The 24438-nt window shown below is 34.8% G+C and overlaps 2 protein-coding genes, 1 long non-coding RNA gene and 1 pseudogene across 3 annotated transcripts; 1 reads left to right on the top strand and 3 right to left on the bottom strand.

The window, feature by feature from the left end:
• Positions 1 to 415: 415 nt before the first annotated feature.
• LOC147521169 (serine/threonine-protein kinase PEPKR2 pseudogene) lies at positions 416 to 1853 on the bottom strand (annotated as a pseudogene).
• Positions 1854 to 12434: 10581 nt separating this feature from the next.
• On the bottom strand, positions 12435 to 14739 carry LOC147521168 (putative glutathione S-transferase DHAR2, chloroplastic). The gene is made up of 6 exons (XM_086594999.1): positions 14347 to 14739; positions 14176 to 14266; positions 13947 to 14090; positions 13524 to 13641; positions 13247 to 13387; positions 12435 to 12694 (listed from the first exon to the last, which is right to left on the bottom strand). The coding sequence occupies exons 1-6, from the start codon at positions 14594 to 14596 to the stop codon at positions 12608 to 12610; spliced, it is 831 nt and encodes a 276-aa protein (XP_086451125.1). The 5' UTR covers positions 14597 to 14739; the 3' UTR covers positions 12435 to 12607.
• Positions 14740 to 15210: 471 nt separating this feature from the next.
• LOC147521167 (protein PLASTID TRANSCRIPTIONALLY ACTIVE 14-like) lies at positions 15211 to 20938 on the top strand. The gene is given in 16 exon segments (XM_086594942.1): positions 15211 to 15365; positions 15448 to 15573; positions 15645 to 15791; positions 16017 to 16142; positions 16946 to 17074; positions 17623 to 17712; positions 17799 to 17949; positions 18131 to 18240; positions 18891 to 18962; positions 19484 to 19589; positions 19698 to 19733; positions 19736 to 19894; positions 20337 to 20376; positions 20479 to 20581; positions 20740 to 20801; positions 20891 to 20938. Coding segments are annotated over 14 exon segments (1428 nt in total). The 5' UTR covers positions 15211 to 15308; the 3' UTR covers positions 20558 to 20581; positions 20740 to 20801; positions 20891 to 20938.
• A 266-nt stretch (positions 20939 to 21204) lies between these two features.
• LOC147521166 (uncharacterized) lies at positions 21205 to 23546 on the bottom strand. Its single transcript, XR_015214515.1, has 2 exons — positions 23403 to 23546; positions 21205 to 21540 (listed from the first exon to the last, which is right to left on the bottom strand). It is a non-coding gene; the product is annotated as an uncharacterized LOC147521166 (long non-coding RNA).
• Positions 23547 to 24438: the final 892 nt, after the last annotated feature.

Raw genomic sequence — 24438 nt, 5'->3', positions numbered from 1 at the left:
AAAAACCCTAAGCATATTTCGGTTGATGTTGAGTGCAATAGTGTTAGCTGTGTTGCTTAATACTTACTTGATTATAACAAACAAATTGGTTCTTCCCTGTTGTTTGTTCGTTATAATTCAGTGTAGAAGGGGCATTTGCAATTTCAGATTGATTTAGCTTAATGTTTGAGCAGCTTCAGCTTATTCAAGCCCAGGGCATGTTTCATTAAAGTCGTATGTTCTTTACTTCCATGTGAGGGGTAGGTTAAATGACAACTACTACTTTATTATGAATGAACTTCAAAGAATTCAATGGCGTGAAATGTGATTCTAATAACACATAAGAATAATATTGAAGAAACCGAACACAAGAACTATTTACTTTGTCAACAGTAATTTGATTATAGTACATTGGCCTCTATTTCTAGGCACCGTAGTGGGCATATATTGTCATTTGCATGCCAACTGTCTAGTACATCATATATTCATATCATTTACAATGGCTATGGTATATGGGGAGATTTGTCTTCAACAAACACTCGATTTCTTTGATGACACAATGCAGCCAACTTACATAAGCAACATTCCACTGATTTTTAAGCATAGGACTCCAAATCTTTGATGTGGATTTGCGATTAACAGGCCATCTTATCATCATCTTGCTCTGTAAGCTCAACCAGCATCGCCTTTGGTCATGTTTGGTTGCAGCAACCAATATCCCATATTTAGAATGCTCTACAAAATTTGTTGGCGTTCACTTCCAATTTCGGTGATGCAAGTTGGTTGGAGAGATCTTCCAAAACTTTTCTCTCTTTAGGCTTATTCGACGTTGGCTTCCACAATTGCTCTGTGTGACACATAAACCAGGGATGCCTCAGTACTTCATCCGCACTTAGCCTTAATGAAGCATCCCTTGTGAGCATTCTTCTAAGCAGATCTCGAGCAGGACGAGATATGGTTTCCTGAATCCCAGAATTTATATTTAAGTTCTCTTTCTTATGTGCCTCATCAATTGCCTCTTTAGTATTGGCCTGAAATGGTAATTCGCCAACTAGGAGGACATGAAGGAGGACACCAGCACTCCATATATCAACCTTCTCAGAATAATCTCCCACCAGAACTTCAGGGGCAACATAAACTGGACTACCAACTAAACCAAACAACTTACCAGTTGTGATCCACGCAGCTAGTCCAAAATCTGCAAGCTTCATCTTTCCCGATGAAGTGAGGAAGACGTTCTCCGGCTTAATGTCTCTGTGCACAACACCCTTTTCATGACAATACTTGATAACTACTATCAACTCTTTAAACATAAGAGCTGCTTGGCTTTCTGAACACGGCCCATTATTAACAATCTGCTCAAACAAATCCCCACCGGAGCATAACTCCATTACGAGATGAAAACAATCAGTGTCCTCATAAACTGCATTGATAGTGACTACACCAGGATGGCCAGACAGGTGCTGCATTATTTCTATCTCCTGACGATCTGTCTTCTTATCCACTTTACTTAGGGTTTTGCAGGCAAACTCTACTCCGTTTGCCTTACTTGTGCACAACCTCACTGAACCATTTACCCCTTCCCCGATTACACGTCCTAAATCAAAATCATCTACAAATTTCTTCTGGATTCCTATCTTAGTTCCAGCATCAACGCACTCTAACTTTCTCTTCAGACCACGTCCAGGACTTCCACGAGATGTATCAACAACCGCAGCTAATAGTTGAGATGTATCAACAACTGCTTCAACTACGGCCTTTTCTGGGCAAACTAAAGATTGTTCTCCTCTTCTTTGAGAATTTTCCTCTACCATAAGTTTTCTTAGCACGAGTTTATGTTGTTCAATTCAAAACAAAAAAAACGACGATGGTAACTATAATTTATAGGCACTCTTGGCTTGAGTAATACGCAAGCAACAAGCGTTATTTGAGTTCTACCATGAGAAGGAAACCGCGTTTATTTGCGTTTATCGGTGATCGGTCCATCATGACAATTGCTAAAAAGCCCATGCCTCCACTAATATATACACAACTACGTTTACCGAAAAATGAACAAAAAAATACACATTGCTTTCAAGGCTTCCAGAATTGGATGGGAAATTACGTAGAGTGGGCACTTCCAGGATTAATACCAGTTACAACTTACAACAACACTTTCTATAGCCGCAATTACAGGATTAACTGAAATGTATCGAAGTTTTGTATAATTGAGCTAGCCAAACTGACGTACCACGCATACAGGAAGGTATAAAGACCTTGAGCTTAAATTTAAGAGTTGTACGTTCAATGCTTGTTGACAGTCCTCTAGGTAAGGTGTTTGCTAATTAATTGGTCCTAAAAGCAGATGTTCAATCTTGAATCTTTACCTAGAAGCACTTGCTAGTAATAAGTTCTCTGACATAATGGCAATCTATGGCACTATGCGCGCTGGTCCTGAAGTACATGACTTGAAGCAAGATCACTTGTATAATCGCACCAAAGAGTTGGTGGCGGTGGAAAGGGAATATGAAGATCTTCTAGAATACATGACAAATCCAAGCAATGTCACCTGAAGTATAAGCCAGGTCTCTGTGAATAGATCTAATTGCATATTGTTATCATGCTTTCCAACTAATTACAATATGTATATCTCCCCAACCAATAAGCAAAACCCCGCCTGTGGTAAACTTAAAACAAAAAAAAAAAGGTCTCTCCCATCTTAGGGGAATCCAACCCAGTAAGTGCAGTGCCAAGATTTGAAGCTTTTGTGCAGCATAATCCTGGATCAAGTTTGCCTTCAATTCCATTTACCTACGAATTCTGTGAATTCAACAATAAGTTTGGAAGTAGGAGAGTGCGTATTATACTATGATTTACAAGAAATGCCTCAAATACATACGACATCACTAGAAATAATACTTCTCTTTTGTTTTTGCCATACTAAGTTGAGGTTAAGCTGACCCGGCCACCTGTATATCAAGGATTCAAGGCTATGCGGCTATGCCCCCTAGCTCATATGCACTTTTTAACAAATCAACCGGGACGACGCAATTACAGCTCTATAATTGAGAGATACTAGGTTTTTCATTGCAAAGTTTTGACTCGACTGGGAGATTAATAATGACGTTACACAATGCAATGATATGCAAGTACACATCGCCAGCAATAATCAAAATGTTGTTGTATAATGTTGAAGTAGATCAAGGTAGAAATCATAGTCACAAATTCGGAATTCAACAAGGATGAAATTGTTAATTTGCACAAATTCGTTAAGAAAATCGGAAAAACCATAAATAATTAAAACTAAAAATAGTATGCAAAAATAGTATGCAATATCGTCAAAATTTGCAAATATATATATATATATGATTTTTGTGGATAATGTCAAAAGGGTTGATCTCCCCACCATGGAATGCTCACATATATCAAAGCTCAAAAAACAACACTAATTTTTGGACATGGTTAAAAAGAACATATTTTGAATGGTTAGACATATTGAAATATTATAATTTTTTGTGATAATGATCTTCATGGTGGGGAGATCATCTCCACAAAAAACCAGACCGTAATTCATTTGTATGTGAAAAATGTGGCTATAATGTGCGCATAAGAATGTGCCTCTATCCTTCCCCTATATATATATATATATATATATTAGAATATAAGAATTTAACCCGCATGCATGTAAAAGTAAAACATCACTTTTAAAATTCAATTCAACTCTAATTTTTTGTGGGTATTACATACATACCATAAAGATCATCTCCACAAAATTTGAGCTCATTTGGAAGCCTCTAACCTAGCTAAAAATTGTTATCATCTTTAAAAAGAAATCTAACGGTTCAGAAAATAGTATTTTTGCAATCATCTTTTTGATATGCCTAAATTAGAGATTTCTAAATGAGTTGAAATTTTGTAGAGATGATGTTTATGGTGAGTAGATGATATCCACAAAACATTAGGTTTGAATTCATTTTCTAGGCGAAATTTTACTTACATACTTATTTTAACTTTTATATATATATATATATATATATATATATATATATACACTAGCATCATGCACATGCTACACACCCCTTCTTTTTACCGATTTATAATTGGCCAATAAAATAATGACAGGTTCTAGAAACCTCCACCAAAAAAACAACTACAACAACAACCCAATGCCGGTTATTCCTTTCGGTTCTCGCAGGAATCTTATAAGTACATTGATTATCATTCAAGTTTTGAAAGAAATATTTAGTACATAGAAGGCCAACAGGAAAAACTCTTTCTCCTCACATAGAAATGCTTTTTTTACTTTATCCTACAATAGCCATCGATAGGTATATCCCTTGGTGCAAGACTCTAGCAACAATATCTAATAAATTTTTGTCTGGTTTGATATTTTATCCTTTTCTCAAGCTTGTAGTATAAAATGTCTTATAAGACATTGCACCCAAGTTTTCAACAACAAATCGCACTCATGTTCAGATGGTGGGCTCTTCAATTTGCTTTAATTAGTAAATTCTTGAAGCATGTCAATCTCCGCCCTAATAGATTTTGCATTCTCTTGACATTCAATCTTTCAATTTCAAGATAGCGGTTATTTGAATGCAATTCATCAAAGAATACTAAATGAAAGAAGGAAAAAGGCAACAAAAAGAATGCTCACATAGGTTGTACAAAGTTATATACCCATTTAGATTGGGGTGAATTCCACCATACCTATTATCCCATTTAGCTATATTATGATAGCGATTATAATTATGTTTACGTAAAGTCACTTGAAAAACTTTAAACTGGTTTGTAAAGTCACTTGAAAAAACACTCTTCAAAAAGCTTTTTAAAATAATAGTACAAGGCTCTTCTAATCTCCATGTCGACTATTATATCCCTATTACGTGGAAAAGCCTTCATGCAGCTATTGGATGGTACCTTGAACCTCTATTATCCTAACTGCACCTAGAAGTCGATTTTATCATGTCTTTTACATAAGGTTGCAATAGATTTATATAGCTCGATATTAGTACCTCTATCATAAGCTCCATCAAAATATATTGCAATGAACTTACCAATTACTATATATATATCGAGATGAGGATATTAAATTATGTGGCCTTAAAACTCCTTTTACGTAACATATGTACGTAAGTTTATATCTACATCCATTCATCCATTGAGGCATCAGTAGTTCCAATGGCAACTCCTACTTTAAGTGTTCTCTTTGTTCTTTGAGCAAACAAACGAAAATCATTGTTTAGTGTGATGAAATAATTCTATATATTACTAATTCTTATCATACCGGAATCTTTTGACCACTTTAATTTGTTATATATGATAAAGTGATTCAAAGACAAACAATAAAGAACATTTTGACAATTTTCCCATTGCAAGAAGCTAAGTTCCATATTATACTCTAAGAATTATCTCTATTACGTGGATTTGCAGACATAATTCACTTACCTTGAAAAGATTTTGTAGTTGGCCATATATCTATAATCCATCGAGGCCAAGATGTGCGACACCAAGGGTAAAAAGAAAAACAAAAGTACCTACATATAATATTCAATATATAGGGTTACCTGAAGCCAAGGAGAGCTATCTATGGAATGCATAACAGTGCTATCATTTCTCCTAAGCTTCAAAAACTAGTAAAATAAAAAATGTCACCAAAATTTTGTAGTTAGCGGTGAGTAGAGATGAATCCAACACCACCTTCATTACTAATTATACCGCAATCAAACCAAATCAACAAGAGAAGATGACACAATAATCTTCCTAATGAAATCACGTAAAAAAGTTTATAATATATGCCCAATATATATGCAATTCATTTAGTAACACTAATTGTTAGTTGGATATGGGGATGAAACCTACCTTACGGGTGAAATGTTATACCCTACAGGGCATATGTACTCCCTTGTCAAGAGTTATCTAATAAATTTTTGTTGGAACTATTTATCGGATAATTTAAAATGTCTTATACATAGGATTCAATAAGTAGGTAACTCTTAAATAATATTTAGTATTTGCATTGTATAAAGAGGTGTTGGAGGTACGTACGATGTAGGAGCACAACATGTCCAAAAAACGACAAATTGATCATCCATAGCCATCATGTCCTCTCTTAGCAAGGTGTGCACTGCTCTACGCAGACTTATGTATGCAAAACCGACTTCCTCATCCTAAATTAGAGATCACATGAATCAGTCAAAAAACCTAGTACACTTGTAGCAAACATGAAAAATATGAGAACGTACCAAAACCGCACCTCAAGCCCTCATGGACTTTTGCTTGCAACAGGGATAAGTGAGTTGCTCCCATATCTGATTCACATTTGCTCTTTCATTATACATCTCTGAAAACCTTTGTTCTTTGAGCAAACAACATTTCAAAGGAAATTAATTCCGGTTACATTTCTTATCATAAATCTTTTTGACCTTACATATAATAGTTGAAAAAATATATATCAAATGAAAAACACAAAACATTATACATATATAGTTGCCAAAAAAATACTCAAGAAGCATAGATACAGTTAAAAATAGTGCATATCAAAGTTTTGTAAAATATATTTGAGGAAACTGAAAAAAAAAAAAAAACAAAAGTTTCGGTGACTTTAGGTGATATCCACTGACCATGCATTATAGCGCTATCATTACACTAATTGATGATGTTTTCAATAACCATTGTCAAGAGTATATAATACCATTACTAATTAGCTTGCAATAAGACTTAACATTCATTAAGGGGTTGTTTTTTTTATAGCCTCTATGCAATTCATTTATCTTTGAATTGTTAGTTGGAATGGCCAACCTTCCTTCAATGTTATAATTCTGAATCTTGAACTCATAAAAACATGTTTGTTTTCTCATAATTTAATGACCTACCAACTCTTCAATAATATAAATCATTTAGACATTTTATCCTTACAATCTATTTTGAACACTAACTTGATTACTTTTAAAACAAAAAAGTTAAAAATGGATTTGAGAGAGTTTCCTTTGTTTATTCAACATTTTGACGCCTAAAAGACTCATATAGTAATGAGATAAAAAAACTGATATAGTATATAAGGATATTATAATATAAAAACTCACATTTTAAATAAGAATACACATTTTAAGTATAATATATTTTCACATGTATGGTTGTCACGTTGTGCCACCATAATGAAAGTGAGCATCGAATAAGGATGCCAAGTAAGACATCAAAGTCTTATTTCCAAAACAAACCCATTACCTATCGTCTCAAATTAAAAACCCACGATCTCTTCGATATAGCCATATCCGACCCGAATCAAACCCCATGCTCCATCTCTTTCAACCTGGATAAAAAACCTCATACTCCATCTCAAATTACTAGACAAAAATTTAAGAAGTTGAAGTTAAATGAAGAGGATGAGTTCATCAATAATTGATGCAAGGTAACAAAAACATATGGATTCTTGAGTTCTTCGCTTTTCTTTTTGGTGAATGAGTTCTTCAAATAAAGTCGAAAACATTAAATATATAGTAGTATAAATTTCATTAAGCATAGAACACTTGAATTCAAAGAATCAAAATATAAGATTGTTTTCTCGGTGACTTTAGGTGAAAACCGATTTTAGCACTTAAAGCGTTATCATTCAAATAAAAAAAAAACAACTTTTTGAAGGGTTGAATATAAAATCAATTGGCAGCTTGACAATAAGAAAACTAAAAAAAAACAAACAACCACTAAGTCTTTGAATAGATGAATTAGAATGTTCTTGATACAACTATATGCACCTACCACATTCCCTACTCATCACAATCAAATATATAGTATACATTTGTGAAAAGAATGGTCACACTTGAGTAAAATCAACTTTGCCCAGAATTGAAATGTTGTTGAAATGGCAATCTTATAGCAAAACTTATTAGCCTAGAGAACTAAAAAGCAGTAATTAATTTTCTTATAAGGTGACCTTTAATCTAATAAAAGAAAACCACCTGCAAAGATTCATCCCATGAAACATCGACAATTTTCATATTCTCTGCTTGCCTCCACAATTTGTTAATCCCGTCAAAGCAACCGATTGAGTGACAATATCATTACACCGTGAGAACACTTACTCTAAACTTTAGAAAGAGAAACTTTAGGGGAGCTCTACAGGGAAATTCCTCAAGGCATGTGCTTCCTGGAACCTTACTCAAACCATAAAACATATGATGATTTAGAATAAATCGGAAGGAGGGAGGAGGCGGATACCTCTTTCTGCTGCTGGACCTGGATTGGGATTCTCAGCCATCATAAAACCATTATAGGGAAGTATTTCAAGTGGACATAGTGCATTGATTTTGACCATTCAAATTTTCACGATAGAACAACTACAAAGACATATGCGTAAACAATTGATGAAGCAACCTTAAATGCAATTTGTTCCTTTGACGGTTTTTTTTTTTTTTTTTTTTTTTTCGATTCTTTGATGGGGGTTTGAAAAAGAGCAATGGAGTTTGAAAGAAGAATATTCAAGAATTGTTGAGATAGGGCGGAGAGAAAGGGTGGGCGAGGTTAAAGCGTGTGCGAAGAGAAGCCAAGATGGGGAGACCGAGAGGGAGAGAGGAAAAATCAAGAGGCATATAAAATTTTCTATTAGGTGCGAATTGGCTATTGTACCCCTGTGACGGACATAAACGTGACACCAAATTACTATTCCTCGTACCCCAAAATTTTCTAATATAGTAAGATATATACTCAATATTATGATCATCTCTACAAAATTTCAGCTCATTTATAAACCTCTAATATTGGCAAAAAATGATTACAAATATTCAACATTTCTAGACCGTTATATTTCTTTTTAAAGATGACAACAATTTGTATCTATATTAGAGGTTTCCAAATGAGCTGAAATTTTAGGAAGATAATCATTATGGTATGTACTTCATAACCACAAAAAATTAGGTTTGAATTCATTTTGTAGGTGAAGTTTTACGTATGTACTTATTTTAAGTTAACTTAAGTATGTAGATACTTTTTAGAGAATTATATATATATAGCCCGGCTCCTAAAATGACCTTAAATAAGTACCAAATACCCACAACTTCACCTACAAAATGATTTAAATCCTAATCTTTTGTGCATATGATCTGCTAACTATAAAGAACATCTCTACAAAAATTCAACTCGTTTGACAATTTTTAACACTGGCAAAAGATGAACGCAAAAACTATACATTTCTAGATATTTATATATATATATATTCAAAAGTGGAAAACAATTTTATCTAAGTTGGAGGATATCAAACGAGTTGAATTTTTGTAGAGATGTTCTTTATGGTTAGTAGATCATATGCACAAAAGATTAGGGTTTAAATCATTTTGTATGTGAAGTTGTGGGTGTTTTAGATTTGGTACTTATTTAAGGTCCTTTTAGGAGCCGGGCTGTATATATATATATATATATATATATATATATATATATATATGAGCAATTTAATTTCTGTTTACTATACTTTTTATACCATGGTTTATACCACACCTCGTTACAAAATGAGTTAAGTGCGCTAATAATTTGTGGATATGATCTACTAACCATAGATAACATCTCCACAAAAATTCATCTCATTTGAAAATATCTAACCTAGCTAGTTAAAATTTGTTCTCAATTTTGATTGTTTTTAAAAGGCTAAGATTTTTTAGATTTTGCAATCACCTTTTGACATAGTTAAATATTGTCAAATGAGTTGAAATTTTATAGAGCTGATATTCATGGTTAGTTGAACACATCCGCAAAAAACTATATTATAATTCACGTTGTAGGTAAAGTTGTAGGGCATGATATAAACTATGGTATAAAAAGTGTGGTAAACGGAACTTGCTCACATATATATATATATGTGTGTGTGTGTGTGTGTTTTTCGTTTACAACACGTTTTATACAATATTCCTTGAAAATATGAATTAAGCATTGATTCCTTGTAGATATGATCTTCACACCATGGAGATCATCTCCACAAAAATTCAGCTCATTTAAAAACTCCTAACTATGAGAAAAATTACTCTCAACCTATGAATTTTTATCAACGGTTTAGAACTACCGATTTTGTAACCCTTTTTTGGCAAATGTAGAAATCTTCAAAGCACCCAATTTTTTGTGGAGATCATATCCATAGTGAGAACATCTTATCCACAAAAAACTAGCCTTAATTTAAAACATCTTGGAAGGTCCGGTGGGGAGTATTGTATAAAACGTTGTATAAAAAGTATTGTAAACGGAACATTCATTATGCGCACATTATAGCCATATTTTTGACATACAAATGATTAAGGCATAGTTTTTTGTGGAGATGATCTCCTCACCATGAAGATCATTCTCACAAAAAATCATAATATTTGAATATGTCTAACCGTGTAAAAGTTAGTGTTCATTTGTGTTCATTTTTGAACTTTTCATCTAATTAATGGTCTAAAAGTTTTGTGAACATGTTCTAATGTTAATGTTAGACTTCTCTGAATGAGTTGACTTTTTGTGAGTATGTTCTCCATGGTGGGACAAAAAATCAACCCTTATTTCAACTTTTAAGTCCATGCTTTTGCTTGGATTCATTTACAATGTGACTATAATATATATAAAGTCTTGTTATATCTTAGGATATCTTACAAATATTTGCAATTTAGAAAATAAAATATTAAAATAAATTAATAGAAAGCAACCCATCATCAAAAAAATCGGTAAAAATCGTGAATTATGATATTTTTACATTTTTTACTGTTTATTCGTTTAGAAATTCATTAACCAATCATTTCGAAGGCTTTTTACGTTTTTTTTTTTTTTAAATTGGAAATTTGTGTGAGAAATGCAAGTTGGTAACTCATGGCTAGTGGTAACCAAAAGTCAGGGTCGTGGCCCGCCTAGTATAGTCTAGTCCATTGTTAATTTGGTCTTGCGATTATTATGTCCACTATCCTCAACATCTCCACCGTCCATAATATGGTGGGTTTGGATAAAATAAATTGCCTATATATTCCAATAATATGGGTTGAGTTGTTGGGTGAATGAGGGTATAATCCTGCTTTTGATGTTTGATGGAAGAAGTCTTGGATCGTGGATATAATTTGTGGTGTGAACGAGGGTATAATCCCGCCTTCGATGGAAGAAGCTCGTCTTGGATCCTGGATATAATGAACTTCAAGTCATCATGAGATTATTCAATTACTACATTATTTTTTTCTCTTATATTTTTCAAGTTGGTAGCTAGGAACTCCAATTGTTAATTTTCCGATTAGTAGAGCTGTAATAACGTCCAGCTCTACTGCAACATATTAGTAGTCGATATTGTCTCCACTTTGCCAACTAGAAACTTGGGTCCAAACCCGTCCAACTGTAGCTGCGAGGTTTTAATTCAGAAGATCTAGACACAACAAATGAACCCAATCCACGGTATCACACTCCCACCACCCTATATTTTACATAACTAAATGGACCCTTGTTTTTGTCCCAAAATAATAACGAACCAAATAAAATTGATACCAAAATTAGACGACATATAATAAGTGAAACGAGAAATGTAACAACAATTTTATTTCTCCATAGTTTGAACTTTGAACTTTAGGTAGTGGCGGGTGATATCGAAGTACAACAAGATTCCCGCCAATGACTTACCCCCAGTCCCCACTACAGTAGTTAGTTCCCACTTCCCAAGTGACCAACATTGTGAATGTTTATTCAATTCAAGTATGCGGGTGGACTCATTGTTGACTCACAACCGAACTCGGTTGACTCACTAATTTTCTGCTCACCAATTGCATATTTGCATTTGCTCTCGTGCTCCTTGGCCCGACCCACTAATGAAATAGTAGCAAACGGGCTCATTGATTTTGCTCTACATGGTGGACCACTAGACCTACAAAACCAAAAACTCATTGTGATTGTGATCAAAATCATCAAATGCGATAGATGAATGCAAAACTTTAAACAACTAATGGGCTTTTGGGTGGTTACAAGTTCAGGTAAGACGCTGGTAGTTGGCCTGTTGGCAGAATAAAAACAATGATCCAATACAAATTTGGCACAGCTCTCCTCTGAATCCACTAACTCACTATTTTCCTCCTTACTCAACTACATGTGCCATGTGAGGCTGCGACTCGTGGGATACTAGTAGAAGATGGAACTGTGTATGTGCATCAGACTATCTGTACATAGTTCGTTTTTCTTCAAATCGTTACTCTCGAACTGGACAAGAATGTTAGTAAACAATTAGGGAGATTACACAAAGTATGTACAAGGCGCCAACCAGAAGCGATCAGCAATGAATTTGTGAATTTCGTACAATAACCGGATCAGAATTCGAAGCTGGGACTCTGGGAGAGAGATCAATCTAGAGCTTCTCAACTATCTTTAGTGGCATGAGAAGAGATCACCAGGAACTTCAACATATATGGAAGAACCTTCAATGGGAAGCCGTGTTCAGTATATGTTGCCAGAGTCACAGAGGAGTTGTGTTATGAAGTTCCAAGGCATGCCAATTGTTAGGAAAGAAAAAAACTTATCACTAACATTCAATAGGCAATATAATATACATTCGAATCCAACATACAGATGGGATGACACCTGAGTATATGCTGACAAAATTTGATACTTAAATACATTGAAAGTCTTGTTTTTACTTGAATAATAATTACATATCTCCGCGTTGTTTTTAACCTTCAACTTTTGAGCGCCATCCAGCAATTACATCCTCTTTCAGAGGTTGCGTTTTAACGAACGACTCTCTAGAGAAAATTTCCTGAAACATCAATATTTAGTCGCTGTTAGCACCGAACAGCAAATAAGATCAAACACAACTTATAAAGCAGCAAAGGAAAGGCGCTTCAAATCATTTCATAGACATACACTTATAACATATCAATGCTATACCATAAAACTGAGAATAGAGGACTCAAGATGGAAAAAGCATCTCTCTCTCTGGGAGTTTGAATGCACAGAACTGCTGCTTAAAATTGAGACCCCGAATACATACCAAATAAATACACATTTCATCCTTCCATACTTTATGGAAATATACACTTCTTATAGCTCCCTCATGTTCTCCTATACATAGAGATAGAGTAAGCAGAATCCCAACCCTTGACAAGTTAAATCTAACCAATGCAAGGTTAGAGTGTCAAAATGATAAACAGCCAATCCCATCAACCCAATCCCAGGTCATCTTAATTTTGGAGCTACAAGGAATCGAATCTACGAAAGGGAAAACTTAACAACCTCGTATTCCAATTGAACACAGGAATAATACCAATAGTGACATTCGACAAGAGGCCAAATATTGACGTACACATACCTTCAAGTAATACTTCAAATAGCTAAGTGAATCAGGAATTGACCAGTTCTTATACTGGCTCAAAGCTATCTCCATATGGTACAGTTTTGGTGCCAGAGCCAAGTCAGCAGCAGAAATCTCCTTTCCATTGATAAAGGGTCCCTTCATTAAAAAATAATAATTATAAAATGTATGTGAAAGCATTAGAAAACCCACAACTCAATCAAAATCACAACTATGTCACTTGTTTATGACAAATAAATAGCGTAAAGTATCACAGAGGAATGGCAACTCTCACATTTTCTTTGATGTAATCATTGAACGTAGTTAATTCTGTGAGCAATGCCTGCTCTGTTCCATCACTAGGGTCCTTGCTCTTCAGGAAACCAATGAATGTGGAGAAGATATTTGATCCCCTGCAGGTAAAAACATGAAAACATTAGCTAGCTTATTTTCTCAAACAATAGTCAAAACTCAAGAAACAAGTATTTCGAACAAAGTTCTACGTTGTCGATAAATCTTTGTGTTTAATGCTTAAATCGGCATCTAGAAAAACTATAATCTCATTCAAACAAAACAAATTGTTTTTCACATTTACCAGATATATTTTCAATGCAGAAAACTCCACGGACCATAAGTGTGTAAGTGTATCCCATATCTTGAAGATGAGTTTGAAACATACAATACAAAAATTAGGTGAACATAGAACCCGAAAACATACACTGAAGCCTTCTCAGGTGGAACTTCCAATGATGGATCAGGATACTTCTCTTCCAGTAACTTAGTAATAACATCTGAATCAGCAATCCACTTTTCATCAAGCTTAGCTACAGGAACTTTACCTTCTGGACTAATTTCCAAGAACCTAAATTTCAGAAACCAAATATTAAGACTGAACAAAACCAAATACTCAGATGCATGCTCATGTACACATAGTCCACAAAAATCACCATTCGGGTTTGTTCGCTAAATCCACCAACTTCATATCATAAGGGAGATGCTTTTCCTCAAGTGTAAGCAAGACTCTCTGTGTGAATGGGCCTGAAAAAAAAAACAGCACAAATTGAGTAATATAAACATTCAAGAACAGAGGAAATGCAATAACAAGAGAGAGAGATTACAGTCTCCGAGTTTGTCGGGATAAGTAATTGATGCTTTAACGCAGACTTCCACAGGGTCTGATACTGATGCTGTAGACATGGCAGAAACTCCAAGACTTGTTCTTATTCTAGTTGTCATCAAGGAATGTTTCCTCAAATGATTCGAATTGTACGCAGTGAAGAAACTTAGATTACGAGAAAAATGGACAACACTAGTTTTGAGAGTGGACGAGAGTGCTAGAGCCGTTGGAGATATGGTCGCGGTCGACATTTTTCGGTTCTACTGAAGATGTGTTCACAGCTCACGCGCACACACTTACTACAACATCTTTAGCACAGAAACCAACAAAAACACCAAATTTTTTAACCAAACACCAAACTAAAAAAACTCCCAACAAATAAACATCATATATTCGACGTCAAATGCGCCATATAGCACACATGGCTTTTTCAAAACCACGCCACTAAAGCCCATCTTAAAAGCCGAAACCCATGCAGTTTTTCAGAACCCCGGCATAATGTGTCACACATCAACTTTATTCTTTTTTCTCTTTCTAAATCTCTCACGCGGTTTTCGCAAAACCGAGTGATTGAAGCCCACACTCTAGCCCAAACCCATACAGTGTTAAAAAGACTGCGCGGTTTTTTTAAAACCACCGCAAGAGAGATTTGATACAACACCAAAAGTGAAACTAAATTTTGGCCGGTTTGGTGTTTTCATCAACATGTCTTTCCCCTGAAGATCAAAAAACACTAAATTATTAGAAATTTGGTGTTTGATTCTAGGATAGTATCTCACCTAAAGATGCTCTTATGTTGTTGGCATATGATGAATTTTGGGCCTTACGGTCCAACAAGTTTTCTAGATGGGTCTATGGGCTTTAACCCATGGTTTGAAATATCGAATTATTCGGCATTTCGTTTCGGATAACGTTTGTTCTATCGGTAAATTTCCTGTTCAATTTTCACTCAACAGCTAAAAAATGGCTTCTCTTCCTCTACAACTGCCGAATCTCTCATTCATTAGCAACAATCCAAAGGTAAGTATCTAACTTTAATCACTGTCTTTCATTTTGTTTAACTCTTTATGTGTGAATAATCTTTGGTGTTAATGTGAAACAGTTGAAATGTTTTGGTTCTTCAACACCCAAACACACCTCCTTTCACTTTAAGCCCATCAGTGCTTCAGTCGAAACACTTCCATTCAGACTTTTCGAAACTTCCCATTCTGAGGAATCAGCTTCTGAGGTATACCCATCCTTTTTTTTCAACTTATCATTATGGGCTCAAATGAGTTTTTTTTGTTGTTGTTGGGGCAGTTGGGGCAGTTGGAACCAGCAGATCCTGATTTCTATAAAATAGGATACATAAGGAGTGTTAGAGCTTATGGGGTGGATTTTAAAGAAGGACCTAATGGTTTTGGAGTCTATGCTTCGAAAGATATTGAACCACTTCGACGGGCCAGGGTGAGAAGTTGTTTTTGTTTCGAACGCTTTTATTTGTCATTGCACTTAAATATATGATCATATTGTATTGGTTTTTCGATACACTGCTTGACACGGCACATTGAGAAAATTGCATGTACATATGAAATTTCATAATGCAACTATTGATGGTGTTTTTTTATAGTAATTACACTGACTAAACAATTAGTAGCTTCTGTACTAATATGCAATTATTGATCTTTACAGGTTATTATGGAAATTCCACTAGAGTTGATGTTGACAATAAGTCAGAAGCTTCCGTGGATGTTTTTTCCAGATATTGTACCTGTTGGACATCCGATATTTGACATCATTAACTCAACTGATCCAGAGGTACTTGCGTTATCATCTTTTTTGGTACTTCTAACTGTTTTTTCTATACTTCCCCAAGAAATGCTAAGCACAACTTGTGAGTGAGTTGCATACATGCCACTCAAGAAAATACACTTTTTTCGGAATCCCAAAGATGAGAGTTCGATTGCCGAGAAAAAGAAGGCTTTCCCGTGGGGTGGTATGTTTGTAACCCATTTGTAAGGTTCTGATTGGCAGTCCACATACTTCAACTTCATTGTCTGATATATGCATAACATTTGGCCATTTGGGCTATTTGCATTTTTCTTCTTGATACGACTGGACTTCGTATTCCAGTTCATTTGATTTCTTTCCTCTTGCATTCTATCTCAATGGGATAATATGGCTGGTAGAAATACATATCTTATTAGTTTTTTTTCTTTCAACAACTATAGTTACAGCACCACAGAACACATGCAATGACATCCTCCAAGAATATTAGCAAGCACCTGGCATTTGACAGGATACAAGAACGTAAACTGAGAGTAACAACCCTGGCATCTCTTTGTTGTCAAAGTACATGCATGGCCCCTCCTCCCTGTTATGAATCAAAATGTTTCTCAAAGTATTCAGCGATGGTCAAGTGACATTTCCATGCTTTAAGTTATCCGTATTCAACAACCATAAATATGTAGTGCTAATAGGAACTCTGTGGTTCGTCTATTCCACCTAAGGAAATGACCTGGAATATCTTAAATTTACACCCAGGTCTGGGTTCAACCTTTTACTCCACTTTCAAGGAATTGCCCTTCCTGTTTCTTATCTTTTCCTCTTACATTGGCCAGACAGATTGGGACCTGAGATTAGCTTGTCTTCTTTTGTTATCTTTTGATCGTGAAGGTAACTTCTGGCAGCTGTATGGTGACTTCTTACCTAGTGCAGACGAATGCACTAGCTTGCTTCTAGCTTCAGAGGTCTGTAAATTCAGTACATGACAAATTTGATGCTTAACGAGATAAGTCGTAAACTCTTTCTGGCACCTAGGTTTCTATCAAATATTTGTTTTTGTCTGTGATTCTTTTATGTTTTTATTTTTTTAAGAAAAAAATAGAAAATAAAAAATGCTCAAGGGTTATGAGTATGTAATGATTTATATGCTTCAGCATGCTCACAACCCTACCAATACGGCTTGGAACTGATATTCTGGTGTTAATCGTAATATTTTTTACATTATGGGCACAAGAGCATGTATTAGAATACTATCTGAAGTTCAATGGAACCACATACATTTGGTAAGCCAAACTACCTGGAGTATGTTATAAGTAGGTTTTCAAATAATTTTCAGTAAGCTAAACTATCCCTAAGAGTGTCAGTTTGGTATTGCTCACGAAGTTTAGTTCTATATCCTTTAGAAATTGTCGTTACTTTTTTTTGCCAAAAGATTTGTCTTTCTTCTTGTGACTGGTTGAATGATATTTCCATCATGATTAAATGAACTCTGCTACTGTTTGCTTTGTTGCAGGAGGAGTTGTCAGAACTCCAGGATCAAAATCTGGCATTGACTATGAAAGAGCAACAATATCGAGCATTAGATTTCTGGGAGAGGAATTGGGTACAGAAAATTGCATAACTAGAATTTTAGTTAACTTTGTTTGTGCTCTCCACTTAAACAATTGGTGGTCTTTTGAATTTTATCAGCACTCTTCTGTTCCGCTTAAAATAAAGCGCCTTGCTCGGGATCCTGAAAGATTCATTTGGGCGCTGAGCATTGCACAATCACGATGTATTAGCTTACAAATGAGGATTGGCGCACTTGTTCAAGATGCAAACATGCTAATTCCTTATGCCGGTAAGGTTCATCCCAGCTTTTCATGTTAGGCAATTTTATCTGATATTTTGTTTGTAAAAAGACCTATCTAAGTAAGCATAGGCTTTCTTCAACTTAACCGAGTAAGGGTCGTACATTTTCATTTTGAGACTATCTTAAGGTGTGCATTGTAAAATTCTCACTACTATAGTTCTCTTTGCAGACATGCTGAACCATTCCTTTCAACCAAACTGTTTTCTTCATTGGCGTTTCAAAGACCGCATGCTTGAAGTGATGATAAATGCTGGGCAACGAATCAGAAAAGGGGATGAGGTATATTTCCTTTTTCGAATCACTAAATTTGTTATTCCCAGTATTGTTATTGTAATTAACGCCTTTGAATTGTACCTGAAAGTGGTTCCCTTTACTATTGTTAAACAAAGCAAACTGAAATCAAACTGTGCTAGTGTTGTTCTTTCTTTCCTTTGCTAACAACCTTATTTACGACTCATGAGATTGTCCACTGGGCTGTCGTGTCCAACAATGGTGTCCTAAATCAATTAATTGGAATAAGTAACGCATAGACTAGTTGGCTAACAGAATATATTTAAGATCTGTTTTGTGTAACAGTAACTGTTGAGGTCGTTGGGTCCATTGTAATTGAAGAACAGTTCTTAGTTGAATGTCTATTGTCTACATAAGGACACAATCACTTACAATTATTTTAACTCATTGTATGAAATCATTCCTGTTGTTCACAATAGTTTCTTTTCATCATTGAACATCTTTTCGACTTATAATATAATAGAAAAAAACACAATTAGAGCATCATTTTTTTTTTTTTTATGTTTGGCTTTGTAATGGTATTGATTGCGACTCATAAATAAGTGATAGGACAGCAGACATCCTTAGTTACTTGTAAGACTTACATATAAATTGAACTCATTTTAGGTGTTAACTAATTTTATTGCTCATATCTGCAGATGACCATCAACTATATGAATGGGCAACAGAATAATATGTTCATGCAAAGATATGGATTTTCATCATCAACGGTATTCACTCATGAACTTTGCTCGTGGAAACTCTATGTTTTAAGAATTAGGTTAATATTTTTCCTTTGTTTTGTCACTTTTGTTTGATCCCCCATCAACCCTGTGCAAACACTACAGTGGTGGTTTCAGGGTGGTACTATAATTAGGATGCTTTAAAGCAACATGAACATTCAACCAGTTATGTTGTTAGTCTTGTCACTAAAATTGTTTGTTTTTAATCTTCCCTTTGAGTATAACCAGTATAAAGAGCTAAGCCTAATTTAGATTAAGCTGGGAGCAACTTTTAATATACATCAGAGTGCTTACTAGCTTAGGTAGTTAGGTACCTATTAGGGATGAATCGTTTGATATTTTACAAGTATGAAGAACTAAATTAGCACTTATGTGTTTTTTTAGTTATGATATTTAAGAATTACAATCTGTTTCCCTCTCAAGGCAGGTGATCACCTTCAGCATCTATTTATTTAAATTTTCATATGAATTGAATATTTTCGGGGAGTTCTGACTCGCATATCTTGCAGAATCCATGGGATGTCATTCAGTTCTGTGGCAATGCACAAATTCATTTGGATTCTTTCTTGTCCATATTCAATATATCTGGCATGCCTGATCAATATTATCATAACAGTTACGGTGTTCATTCTTACCTTTTCAGCGTGTTGGCCTGTTATAAGTTATAACCTTTATGGCCTGATAAATTTGTAAGCCTCATTTGATTTGTCTGCTGTGCTACAGATCGGCTATCAAAGGCTGGAGATGATTTCGTTGACGGGCTGTCCTGGCAGCAGCACGAACATTGCCTACATGGTCAGATGGGGATATACCTATAATCCCAAGTGCAGAACGGAAGGCTGCAAGGGAGTTACAGGGAGAATGCCAGCAAATGTTGGCCGAATTTCCCACGACTTCTAATCAAGATCAGGAGATCCTAGGTACAAAATATCATGCTTAGCTATTTCCCCGTATAGATGCATGCATTCAGGAATAGTTGTCCTGGATCCAGTATATGAGGGTATCAGGGTATGTGAACTCCTTGAAATTCAATTATAACAGGGTGCCCCAAAATAGAATTTTTATGCTAAACAATAGTGTACTTCTAATTCGTTTTTATTATTATTATTATTATTATTTTAAGGAAAGATTATGCAGTTTTATGGCTCTCTCTCTCTCTCTCTCTCTCTCTTTTAATGTCTTGTTTCAAAATAAACAAGTAATTCGGATCCAGTAAGTTTTTGTTGAAAAAAACAGTGGTTCTAATTCTTATTTCTTCTTATCTCAAGATTTGTATCCTAGATTCTCCTGGAAGTCAAAGTTTACAATTATGAACAAACTTTAGTGTCATGTGGTCATTTGATTTACTTGTTCTTTTAACAGATTCTATGCCACAGTCAAGGACACTTGAGGCAGTAATCAAGTATGTGGTTTCAACTTTGTTCATGTATACATATTTTCTTATTGCTTTGTGGTCAAGTGCAATAGAAGCCCAAACATGTTAACATATGCTCATGTAAATCAGATATCGATTACATCGGAAGTTGTTTCTGGAGAAGCTTATCCAAGCATTAGACATATATCAAGAAAGGATACTGTTTTAACAGGAACAGCAATACTAATTCAAGGTCAGCTTCTTTCTAGTGGCTTCTAAGAGTTAGAGATTATGTCTAGAACTAGATGATGGTCTTTGTTGTTTTTGGGCATTATCTTTAGTATATGCATAATTTCTCTTCTATTTTTTTTTTCCATTGAATTGAATGTCGAAATTGCTGTATTAATGAAGTGCACTCAAGATATTGAAGTTGACTGGGAGGAACAGCCAAATTCACTTCATACTACACTGAGGTAAAACACATTACTATACACCCATTCTGTTCTTAGTACTAAACACCGAGATAATTTGCGTATTATTTTCTATATTTTGTTGAATTCAGGTGATCATGTGCGAACTATTCGAATGGTATCACTCTCTCTTCAGAAACAATCAAAGACTTGGTAAGGAATTCTTCTACCTAATCGTATCTGTAGCTGCATTCGTAAAACCATTAATCATCTAAATTAGTGGTTACGTATTTATATCTTCTCCTGATCATTTTTTCCCTTGCGGTTGGTGAGCGCTCATGACAATATGGCAACCATGATGGACAAATGGAAATTGATTTGACACTCGCCATGCCAACTGTTAGCCAACTGTATTCAAAATGATGGGAGGAGATTTGTAACACAAGTTTGTTTACCAGTTTCAATATTATTTATCTTTTTTTTTTTTATTGGTAAGCCTGTTTTAAATGAGATCAGTAACTCTTTGACGATGGTTCGAACCCCAGACCTCTGGTATTATTTATCCCCTTTTACATATGTTTAAAGCTCTTTTTTCTCTATCCTCATTATAAACTAGTGTGCATTAATGATGTATTATGCACCGATAATTCTATTTTTAAGTAACAACACTAGCATACTTCAGGGACATCCCTGAGATGAGCCAAGATATAATTGCTGCATGATTTAAGCTGCACCCCTCTAGCAACACCCACTGCAGTTGCCTTAAAACATTGTACCCAACAGAGCCAGTCTCCTCAAATGCCTGCATCGAAACATAAATAAGGTGAATTCCCTGAAAAATCAAAATGTAAATAAGGCAATTGCCCAGAAAAAAGACATTATACTGCTGCCATCTTTGGCATTATACCATACCAAGCAACACAATAGCATTTCTCAAATTCTTCAAATTTGTTTCTAAAATTCGGAATTTAGCGGAAATCCAATTCTAGATGGAAGCAAATTCGATCGCATCACCTGTCTAGCTGCATTCTTGTTTGCAAATTTGGGATTTCGGATGTGGATGTGGAGCGACATTACCTGCGCCATTGCAAATGTCGCCTCAAATTTTTTTTTGACTTTGGCAAGCAAAAAACCGCGCCAGTGGTATTGTCGCGCGTCACTTTTAATGTCGTGTAAGTTTTTTTTTTTTACTTTTTCAATTTGGGCGCTACATTAGGAATGTCGCCTGGATTTTTATTTTTTCACTTTTTTCAATCTCGACAGTAGTACTGGTGCGCGACAATAGTACTGGTGTGCGACATTACCAATAGCGCGCGTGGTAGACCTTTGCGTCCACCTAGAGTTGGTCAAAATTTGTAGCCTATTTCTCCAAATTTCGTTTTCAAATTTGAAGGAAATACTACCACAACTCAGAGATGCTATTACGACACTGTAAAGTCTGTAAGCAGTCGACAGACTGTGCTAACAAAATTCAGGTGGAATTTTTCAACCTTTGTAGTCTTTCTAGTAAGGTAATCTAATTGTACCATGTCAACACGCCCTGCAGTATGTATACTAAACAACAATTGGAACTATGTTTACGAACTTTCGCATGTTGAATATACACTGTCATTTCAATTTTAAAAGAAAATTCGCAGATGCACATGAAAATGCACGCCCATAATCCATTGCCAAATATAATAGGTAGAATCACGTTAGCATGAAGTTATTTGCTATGTTAAGATAATTTATCAATATATCAAAGGAAGCTTACATGTGAACTCACTCAAGTTGACGAGCGATGATTATATTAAAAGCATAATGAGTATTGGTTACACTAGCATAATGCTTTAAATTAACTTTTATGTCCTAATCTTAACTAGCACATATTGGAGATTCCATGATTTGAATTGTACTAATATGTTTCCTAATTTTTTCTATTAATTAAAGTGATACGCATCATGTTTTCTACAATTGTTTATGTTCAGTTTTAGAAGTATTTATTATAAAAAAATAAAAGTTTTGCAGGCTTGCAGCTTGGAAGACATTAAGACAATGACATTTTTTTGGTAAACCAAGCTAGACGGATATTTTGCTGAAATGAATGTTGTATGAAATTTTTGAGAATGCATATTGTTAGAACTTAGAACAAAAGGAAAATTATTGATAAAACAACATATGATAGGGATACTCCTGTCAAGATCTCCGTGAGAGCTTTCCAGTTATGCGGTTAACTGCCAAGTGCGGGGAGCTTTCAGGGAAAATTTGGATTAAGAAATCTTATAATGGAAATGACATCATTGACATGTACACGGTTTAAAATCTAAAATTAGCTGAAACTCTGAATGGTTGGAGAACAGAAATTTCACACAAAGCATTAGCAAACTTCCAGGTAATTTTCGCAAATGGTGGAGTACCAGTGTTGCGTGTCTGGTATGCATTGAAAATCTGAAAGACTTAAATGTTGCACGATAGTTCGATAGATTTCCTTGACTTATTTCTTTCTTTCGTTTCCTTTGTATTTTTCTTTTTCTGGTTAACGAGTAATAAGATGGTATGGGAAAAAATAAAATAAAAAACAAATTTGTACAATACCTAGATTGTCTTGTCGAATGACTCGAATCACACTTATCACAAATAGAGAATGAACAATAAAAGAGAAGTTCAATTATTTTATGCACATACCTTTCAATGAGAGAGTTTGAGAAATTTTAGCTACCATATGCCTTGTGAAAAGGAAATTTAAGGAGTTTCAATGTCATGTAGGCCGTGAGTTTGAATCGATACCAGAAGATGTTTTTTTATTGTGTTTTGTTTGTGATGTAATATGTCATTCTCACAACTTATAAAATTCGTTAAATAGTCGTAAGATATCACTATCTTATCTTATTTTAATGGAATATAAAAATGCAAAAGAATATTATAGGTAATATATATTGTGGAAAGAGAAAAACAAATAAACTTTACATCCATCAGTGAACTCAACATCTACCAATATACTAATACAGATTCGACAAGAGAAAAGAAATGGCGACTAACTTGAACTTCCACAAAGTGCTTGCTCTTCCTTTACAACTTTACAAGATTTGTATTCTTTTTGAGTAAGCTTGACAAGTGATATTGAAGGTACGAGTGCTTGTGGAATCAACACTATAAATTGTGACCAAGTGGTATTATTGAGAGTCCAATCTCTAGAGACTTATATGGCTTCCTTTCTTTCTTCCATTGATTTAATCATTTAGTGCCTAGTTGTAATAGTTTAATTAATTAAGGTCCTTGGTGTAATCAGCTAGTGCCTATTTGCAATAATAGATAATTAAGTAACATCATTATTCATTAATTAAGGCCCTTGTTGTTTGAAGACCCACTTAATCAGAAGTATAGAATAAGTAACCGGCCGGTTTAGTATTTTATTGCATGTTATCATTTATCAAGAGTGTATCTGCGGAATAATGTAAAATTGTAAAAGTGACCATCTCCATCCATTAAGTAAGAAACAGACTTAATTTCCCATTAACTATCAGGGAAACTTCAGTTGCGCATTCACGCTCCTTAAATGCGTTCGAAGAGGAATAAATTAAATGATCAAAATAAGAACAGTAGAATAGTAGATGTACATGGAGCACCCGAGTTATATACATAAAAACCACATTGTTGCAGCGAATCCAGTTGCGCCTTGAATGGATATGTTAACACAACCAGAATTTCATTTTCATTCGTA

This window comes from Coptis chinensis, chromosome 1, assembly GCF_015680905.1.
Source record: "Coptis chinensis isolate HL-2020 chromosome 1, ASM1568090v1, whole genome shotgun sequence".
Taxonomy (NCBI): domain Eukaryota; kingdom Viridiplantae; phylum Streptophyta; class Magnoliopsida; order Ranunculales; family Ranunculaceae; genus Coptis; species Coptis chinensis.
This window is presented reverse-complemented; position numbering and strand designations above follow the sequence as displayed.